Raw genomic sequence first — 8,692 nt, 5'->3', positions numbered from 1 at the left:
GCCGGCCCATGTAGTAGGAACCTCTTATAGTGTGCTCTGGAAGAAGACACGTGCGCTTCTTTGGGTCGGCCCATGTCTGAGTAGCCTGTTTTTTGGAATTTCGCTTTTATTTTCCTTTTTCCTTTTTTCTTTTTGTTTTTTCTATTTTGTATAATTTGGGATTTCAAAAAGGTTCCGGAAATTTTTACGCTAAGATCCGCATGGATAATTTTCATGATTGTCACTTAGATGAAATTTAATTAATTTTAGCTAACCACGCCACCCTGGAAATCTTTTTTAGCAGAGCTCTGCACTCCAAGTGCATGTGTCTTTGTTCGAAAAACAAGGGTAACAATGAGACGCTTCAAAGGAAGAGGAGGGAAATTGTTTGTCTAAGAGTTTTGTGGACCATACAAACCTGAACGAAAACAAGAGTCAAATTTCCTCCTCCGTCGGGTCGACGGACGGTTGGCCTGCTCCCATCCTTCCTACATCCATGCGCAACCATGGAAACCCTCCTGCCACCTTGGTTATTAAGCGCAGGTGGTGGTGTGCAAAAACCGGTGAGTTTCTTTGCCCTCCTCTCTGCATTCACCCCCCCAGGTCATTCAGCCTCCGCCGAGGCAAAACATACACCGGAGGTAGAGGGGAAACGCGCAACAGCCATGGCCTCGCTCCGCATCCTTTCCGTGATCGCCGTGGTCGCCATCTTTGCCCTCGCCGACACCGCCGTCGCCAATGACCGCGACCTCCCCGACTACATTGTTCAGGGACGGGTCTACTGCGACACCTGCCGTGCAGGGTTCGAGACAAATGTCACCGAGTACATCAAGGGTACGCCATGGCATCTCTGACCCCTACTATTAGTCTATTACTACAGACCTCTGAACCTGTGAAGAACAGGACGTCAATGTGAGGTGATTAATTTATTGAGTAGGTGCCAAGGTGAGGCTGGAGTGCAGGCGCTTCGGCACTGACAAACTTGAACGCTCCATCGACGGCGTCACCGACGAGAGTGGCACTTACAAAATCGAGCTCAAGGACAGCCATCCGGAGGATATCTGCGAGATGGTTCTTGTCCAGAGCCCCCTCCCAAACTGCAACGAGATCCAGGCGCTCAGGAACCGCGCCGAGATAGTCCTCAGCAGGAACGTTGGCATCAGCGACAACATCCGCCTGGCCAACCCGCTCGGCTACCTCAAGGACAAGCCGCTGCCCGTCTGCCCTGACCTGCTCAAGATGTTCAACCTTACTACTGATGACGATCACTGAGCAGAGCAGGCAGACCGCCAACATGGTACCACCGACAAAGCTGCTGCACCACACCACACCAATAAATCTGTTATCTGGCATGCAAATAGCATGGTTGTATCAGCAGAGTACAGCACCAATGCATAGCTGTATCTAATGCTGCTTACAGCCTTGTGATGTACCAGATCTTGCCATCGATTCTTCTTCTGCAAGCTGTAACAAGTCTTGTCAACAAAAGTCACCATCCATCGAACCTGAATGGAACAACATCATTTCATTTCTTTCTAAATTACCGACTTTAGAAATTGCTCATCATGTTAGATAACGCCTTGGTGTAATTTACACCTGCGGCACTGTGTTTCTATTACATCACATACGAGGAAGTATGAACTATTTCTATGTGGTTTATGTGGCAAAGATGATGGAAACTCTTTCCTACCACGGTTTCAGATCTCCAACAGGTCCAGCAGTCCAGTTCAGATGCTTCCCACCGGGTGGCAAGTATACACCCTCTGGGTGTGGGAGCTTACGAGCAAGGCCATTCAAGATCTGGTGGAATGCATCTCGCGGTTGGGCTGGCTGTGGGAACAACATGGCCTGCTTCATTGATGGATTTGCGAGCAATCTTTGCTTTCTTAGAATATCCTCGATGGGCATTGATGTCAGGATTGTGTCCAACTTTGGGACATCCTTCTCCTCCACAAAAATACCAATTTCTTCCCATGGGATAGCATCAGCAAATGGCAGCACAATATCATCAGCTATGATGACTGGAATGCAGCCAAAGACAACAGCCTCAACCAACCTAGGGCTCCATGGTGCCCAGCCCAATGGGCATAGGCAGAAGACTGCACGCTGCATGTCTTCGTAGTAAGTGGCAGGGTGATCGGTGGAAATGTCAAACAGAGGATTGTTCTTGAAGTTCTCCCATAGGGAAGCTCGCGCACCTCTGCACAACAACACCACTGAAGTGAGTAAATAAATGGAACCAAACCATGAGGAAGAGTTCAAATTTGACAAATTTTAGTAACATTGATACCTTGCATAGTAACCACCCTCAGGGTCATTTCCAGTGTCATAGAACAGACCCCTAAAGTAAACGAAGATTGACCGTGGTGTGTCCGGGGGAATAAGGTGAGCCTGCATTTTCTGAGGAGGAGCAAAGGGTGGAATGATGATAGACCCCTCCTTCAGGCAAACATGATTCTCCTGTCCAAATGTCTGCACCAATGTAGCGCGTCGCAGCAATGGGAGAATGCCACGTTCAATAGCTTTTTCTTCCTGCAAATACCAGCATAACTATTACACATAAATTTTTTGAGCAAAACGTAAAACAAAAGGAATATATTCCTAATTATGACCTACTGACCTCCTTTAGTTACAAGTTGTACCAGAATAAATAATAAAATCAGGGATAAGGAAACCCTTAGTAAATATGTGAGTCTGAGGGGCTAGTGAACTCACCTGATAATGAAAGCAAGCCCCAAAGTCATGTGGGACAACAAAGAAGTGATCTGCGCCATCAGTTCGGTTCCAAAAGGGCCATTTATGCGAAATATACTGAATTGCACTCCTCATCACCCGTGGTGACTTGAATGGCAAGGGAAGACCAGCAGGAGTAAGATCACACGTGGTATAAACTGGTGTGTAGAACCAATCAGCCTCTTTGGGTTTGAGTGTACGCACAGCACTTGAGAGCAAGAAACGGTGCATGAATATTTCCGCAGCAAACATGTGATTAAGGCACCGGGGATCCTTGGTGACCATCTTCTTGTTGTATTTTCTTGGCAAGTCGTATATGAAAACCTTTAACTTTCCCACAGGATTGTCTTCTAGCACATCACCAGCACTTCCTACAAGTTAAATAATCACAAATTTAGCAAACAAATGAGCGATTTATCCAAAATTTGAAGTAATTAGGTTGTGCAACAGCAAAGCATACGGCTATCTCTACCTAAAATTGTGAGATTGTATCAAGTTTTTAAAAATACTTGAGAATAGTAAACTGAACCTTTGTGAGATTATATCAAATTTATGTAAACTACGTGCTTGAAAATGGTAAACTGAATCACAACCAATATATTTGTGTACAGCCGCATAAAAATAATCTTGGAAACAATATCTAATACGAAAGGCAGAAAAAAAAAGGCATATCAACTTAACGGAGGAGCTGAACCAGAACCAATCTGGACTCAGCAGCCCTCAAAGATGACCTAGTCCACAACACCAAGAAACAGCATAGAATCAATCACCTCCGTAGACCAGAACCAAATTAACAATCATAGTATCTCGCAGTATAAAGCATGTCAACAGGTGGAACAGGAGAGAAGAAATTCTAGTTTCTGAAAACATCTAACTTTTGAGAAGGAGGAAATAAAAAGGAAGAGATTTGGAGATATGGCCGGACCTGAGATGCGCTCGCTGTGCTGCTGAACGGCGTGGTCGGCCTCGCCGGACTCCGTAGCGGCCGCGGCGGCCGGCGCCGTCAGGACGGATGAGAGGGCCACTGCCGCAAGGAGCAGGGCCACGGGGAGCCATACCGCTTTCGATCCCATCGTGGACGGCACCGCCTTGCCGGGTCTCCGGCGCCGAGTGCCGAGCTTAATTAACAAGGAGATTGGATTCGGGAATTCGATAAAGGGGGCAGATTGGGTAGTAGAGCGAAGCAAGGAAGGATGAGTCCAAGAAGATTTTCTTAGGACAAATGGAGATTGGAGGGAGAGGAGAGAGAATGGGTCGAGTCTTTCCAGCTAAAAAGTCCGCAGTAAGCGTACAAAACCAATTTCCTTGACCAGTTTCTGAAGTAAAAGATGGTAGTACTACAAATCACTGATGTCTGTTAAGTTAAAAAATCACTGCTGTTATTAATGTTGTCTTCACTTTTTTTAGAAAAATCATGATGGCATCAGTTACTTAGGAATACTAGATGATGCCCCGCGTGTTGCTGCGGGAAACATTAATAATCATATGTATAAATAGGTGTTGAAAAGAAAAACTATTGCTAAAAAATATTAAGATTCCTCTCATTTTATATTTTAAGAACAATAACTCATATGAAGTATAACACGGTCTACATATATTTGCTCTAAAGTAGATACCGCTTATGCCCATAACAAAAAACAGTGAAACAATGTGTACATTAATCCACCCACATTACAACTTATGACCACATGCATGACTTGATGATGTAGCATGGTTACATAAGGAAAAATAAGTACTTATGACTAAATACATGACTTGATGATGTGGCATGGTTGCATGAGAAGAAAAAATAGATAATGGATTGCAACTATTTAAGAATAGAAGATTACATACTTCCTCTGTTTTAAAATAAATATCATACATTTAGAATTAAATTAATATAAATTTTATACTAGATTAACGATATTTATTTTGAGACGAAGAGAGTATAAGGAGAGAGCCCGAAAGCACTGGCACTTGGATAGTTAGGTACCCATAATGCTTCATCATAAGAACAATCACTGAAGAAAGAAATAAAGGTTGAATGGCATCTTGTCTCAAACTTGACGAGTTTCTATGAACTAATTTGCATGCAAACAAATAAAGATTATGTGCAACTCAAAAAAAAAGGGAACAAATGGCAAGCTGGATTTAACTGTGAGCTCGAATCGAGGGCGGGCGTTCGTGTCACTACTGTCGGATTTCGGGCTCCACAAAACTCTAAAGGTTCGAACACACGGGCGTGTAGGAAGATCTCTCTCGGCTCTACCTCACTTAGCTCACTACTCGATGGACAGCACAGGAAACTCAGTCGATGGTGAGAGTCACACAGAACACGGCAGTTTACCCAGGTTCGGGCCGCTGCAAAGCGTAAAACCCTACTCCTGCTTTGGTGGATTGCCTCTCGCGGAGGTTGGTGGATGAACTAGCACAGTGCTTAGGTGCCTCGTGAGGCTGGGTGACCTTGCACGGTGCTAGTGGGTGAATGAAAGGTTTCGCCCCTTTCCACGAAGCAACCTATCCTCTATATACATTGATGGCCCGGGCCCTCTTCCCTTATCGTTTCGGCGGGAAGGGATCCCACAACGGCCAATTTCCAAGGGGGACAGGGGAACGTGCTTCCCCTGTCCAAAGGTGGTCTTCGCCTGCAAAGTAGCTGCCAGCGCTGCAGGGGCTGGCTCATATATGACGTTCGTCCTGCCGGCGGGCGGCCAGGGTCTTGTTGCATCAGAATGGAAACCTTTTGGAGATGCCTTGGGAACTTGAATTCATCCTTGCCCCCTTTGTACCAAAGGGAAAACTGCTCTGTCCTGGTGTCCGATGCTCGCTTGTCCTTCCCTTGCGTCAGCCTTGACTCGTGAGGCCGGGCCTCGCCTCGGAATATCTGCCGCTCCGGAGGGGTCCTGAGGAGGCCCCCTGCGGGTCTTGATGACGTTCTTCCTCGTGAGGCTTGGCCCCTCACGAGGGCCTTGCCTTGCGTGATGTCGGGCCCGTTAGCTTGCTTGATGAGGTGGGCCAGCCCTGGGCCGCAGGCAGACAGGTCTGGGTACCCCATTCCCAAAACGCCGACAGTAGCCCCCGGCGGCTTCTCCCCCTAGGCGTCTCCCAGCTTCCGTTCCCTTCTCCTGTAATGTCAGACCGAGAACTCTGCCCTGCTGGGCGTTAAAATTTTGGGTTATTACCTTTGCCGTCCGTTTTTCCTTCCGCACGTGGGTCGATTGCTCGCTTGCTGGTAGTCGTTGCAGCTCGGCTTCTTTGCATAGGGCTCGTTGCTGCTCTAGCCATCGCTCGGGAGTAACGGCGGCTGGGGTCCTTAGGAGGTCCCGTCCTCCCGAGGTACTACCCGTGTCGCCGCACGCTTGGTCGATGACCTCCTTCCTCGCCGCAGATGAATCCTTAGGCTCTGCATCCCTTCGTTAGTGCGCATATTTTTAATTCATCGTTAGTCTGACGTGAAACCAGATGGTCCCAGTCTGGGCCTGCGGGGTACTTAGCTCGTGGGGTTTGTGTCTGTCCCTTCCATAGCTCCACATGAGTGCCTCCTGCTCTGTAGTCATGATGGGGTGGAGGCCCTTTCGGCCCCCATGTTTGTGGGTCCTGGCCCTGCCCCTTCGACCGGTGGGGCTCCGGAGGCTCGATGCTCAGGACCCCCCTTTGGTGCTTGAGCGATTCCTCTCCCCGTTCCTTTGGTCATCGCCTCAGGACACCCTGAGGCCTCCCGAGACTCTTTGTGGCGATACTGTGCTCCGATCTGGACCCCCGAGCGGGAGTTGATCGCCGAAAATGCCCGCCCCTAGGATGGCAAGTCCTTGATTTCGCTCCTTGGCCCCTAGGCACGGTGCAGAGCGTTTAGCTCCTCAAAGAGTGTTATCCAGAAAAGCGGCTTCGAAACCTGCAAATACGAGAGAGCGCAAGAAAAGAGTCCCCCCTTTTGTTTTTCAAATGTCAACTTTTAAAATTGGGAGATGTAAGCCCGACAGAAGATAGTTTGAAGCCCAGGAAAAACAAGCAAATGCCGCGTCCGACACTTAGGCTGGCATAGTCATTGGGGGACTATATGGGTTTCCTTGCCAGCTGCGGGCATAGTCATTGGCGGACTATATTGATTGCCTCCGTCTGTACCTGCTATCCCACAGACAACAACGCCAGAAGTTGACACGTTGACAGAAGCTGGGCTTGCGTTGGTTCTTCCCTTGAAGAGGAAAGGGTGATGCAGCACAGGAGCAGTAAGTATTTCCCTGAGTTTGAGAACCAAGGCATCGATCCAGAAGGAAGGTCTCGTCAAGTCCAGAGTACCTGCGCAAACACAAACAAGCTTGCACCCAACGCTTCAAAGGGGTTGTCAATCCCTTCAAGATTGTTTGCAAAGTGAGATCTGAAGGCGGAAAGTGCAACGAAGTAAAAGTGTAAGGCTGAAAATATGGTGTGGAGTAGACCCTGGGGGCCATAGTGTTCACTAGAGGCTTCTCTCAAAATAGCAAGTATCACCGTGGGTGAACAAATTACTATCGAGCAATTGATAGAACCGCGCAAAGTTATGACGATATCTAAGGCAATGATCATGCATATAGGCATCACATCCGAGACAAGTAGACCGATACTTTCTGCATCTACTACTATTACTCCACACATCGACCGCTATCCAGCATGCATCTAGTGTATTGAGTTCATGACGAACAGAGTAACGCTTTAAGCAAGATGACATGATGTAGAGGGATAATATCAAACCAATGATGAAAACCCCATCTTTTTACCCTTGATGGAAACAACACGATGCGTGCCTCGCTACCCCTTCTGTCACTGGGTGAGGTCACCGCACGATATGAACCCAAAACCAAGCACTTCTCCCATTGCAAGAATCATTGATCTAGTTGGCCAGACAAAACCCACAACTCGAAGAGAATTACAAGGATATGAAATCATGCATAAGAGAGATCAGAAGAAACTCAAATAAGATTCATAGATAATCTGATCATAAATCCACAATTCATCGGATCTCGACAAACACACTGCAAAAGAAGATTACATCGGATAGATCTCCATGAAGATCATGGAGAACTTTGTATTGAAGATCCAAGAGGGAGAAGAAGCCATCTAGTTACTAGCTATGGACCCGTAGGTCTATGGTGAACTACTCACGCATCATCGGAGAGGTCATGGTGTTGATGAAGAAGCCCTCCGTGTCCGAATCCCCCCTCCGGCAGGGCACCAGGATGTGGCCCAGATGGGATCTTGCGGAGGCAGAAGCTTGCGGCGGCGGAAAAGTAATTGCGATCGTCTCTTGATTTTTTTCTGGAATTTATGGGATTATATAGGCGAAAGATCTAGGTCAGGGGACCTCCAGGGGGCCCACAAGCCTGGATGGCACGACACCCCTAGCCGCAGGGTGGGGGCTTGTGGGGCCCCTGGGGCTCTTCTGGCTTAGCTCCCAAGTTCTCCGATCTTCTTCCGTTCCAAAAAAAACTTTTTGGGGATTTTCTTCCGTTTGGACTCCGTTTCGAAATCTCCTCTGAAAGGGGTCAAAAAGATGGAAAAAACAGGAACTGACACTTGGCACTGAGTTAATAAGTTAGTCCCCAAAAATAAATGAAAGGCATGCAGAACATCCAAAGTTTGACAAGATAATAGCATGAAACCATCAAAAATTATAGATACGTTGGAGATGTATCAGTACCCAGCGCGGAGCATAGGTCTTCCATAAGGCGTGGGGTGGACCCCTTCCGCGTCATCAGGGGGCCCTGGCGTATACAGCCTTGGCTCGTTATTACGTGAGAGTGTCACGGTGGGGGTGTATATGGGAGGTCGCGAGGACGCTTTGGCCTCGCAAGTGTCCCTACCCTCGAGGCATAGGCGCCTGATTCTGGAAGTCATTGGTGGACTGTGTTGATTTCCTCCATCTGTACCCAACGCGGAGCATAGGTCTTCCACTAGGCGTGGGGTGGACCCCTTCCGCGTCCTCGGGGGGCCGTGGGTGTATACAGCCTCGGCTCGTTATTATGTG

General features: G+C 47.8%; 2 protein-coding genes across 2 annotated transcripts; one reads left to right on the top strand and one right to left on the bottom strand.

The window, feature by feature from the left end:
• Positions 1–251: 251 nt before the first annotated feature.
• On the top strand, positions 252–1,519 carry LOC123426592 (pollen-specific protein C13-like). Its single transcript, XM_045110450.1, has 2 exons — positions 252–813; positions 917–1,519. Exons 1-2 carry the CDS (start codon positions 486–488, stop codon positions 1,249–1,251), a joined length of 663 nt encoding a protein of 220 aa, XP_044966385.1. The 5' UTR covers positions 252–485; the 3' UTR covers positions 1,252–1,519.
• Positions 1,490–3,975, bottom strand: LOC123426591 (probable glucuronosyltransferase Os04g0398600). The gene is made up of 4 exons (XM_045110448.1): positions 3,638–3,975; positions 2,695–3,083; positions 2,270–2,511; positions 1,490–2,179 (listed from the first exon to the last, which is right to left on the bottom strand). Exons 1-4 carry the CDS (start codon positions 3,783–3,785, stop codon positions 1,666–1,668), a joined length of 1,293 nt encoding a protein of 430 aa, XP_044966383.1. The 5' UTR covers positions 3,786–3,975; the 3' UTR covers positions 1,490–1,665.
• Between the last annotated feature and the right edge of the window lie 4,717 nt (positions 3,976–8,692).

This window comes from Hordeum vulgare, chromosome 2H (genome assembly GCF_904849725.1).
Source record: "Hordeum vulgare subsp. vulgare chromosome 2H, MorexV3_pseudomolecules_assembly, whole genome shotgun sequence".
NCBI classification, from domain to species: domain Eukaryota; kingdom Viridiplantae; phylum Streptophyta; class Magnoliopsida; order Poales; family Poaceae; genus Hordeum; species Hordeum vulgare.
Note: the sequence above shows the minus strand (reverse complement) of the source record. Positions and strands in the feature narration are given on the sequence as shown.

What these genes read in the sequence shown, in the direction of transcription:
- LOC123426592 (XM_045110450.1), top strand. Translation starts at nt 486, where the DNA reads ATGGAAACCCTCCTGCCACCTTGGTTATTAAGCGCAGGTGGTGGTGTG. An exon ending in TGTCACCGAGTACATCAAGG is followed by an intron (nt 814 to 916) that starts GTACGCCATGGC and finishes TTTATTGAGTAG; the next exon opens with GTGCCAAGGTGAGGCTGGAG.
- LOC123426591 (XM_045110448.1), bottom strand. Translation starts at nt 3,785, where the DNA reads ATGGGATCGAAAGCGGTATGGCTCCCCGTGGCCCTGCTCCTTGCGGCA. An exon ending in GCACAGCGAGCGCATCTCAG is followed by an intron (nt 3,084 to 3,637) that starts GTCCGGCCATAT and finishes TTTAACTTGTAG; the next exon opens with GAAGTGCTGGTGATGTGCTA. An exon ending in GGGCTTGCTTTCATTATCAG is followed by an intron (nt 2,512 to 2,694) that starts GTGAGTTCACTA and finishes TGGTATTTGCAG; the next exon opens with GAAGAAAAAGCTATTGAACG.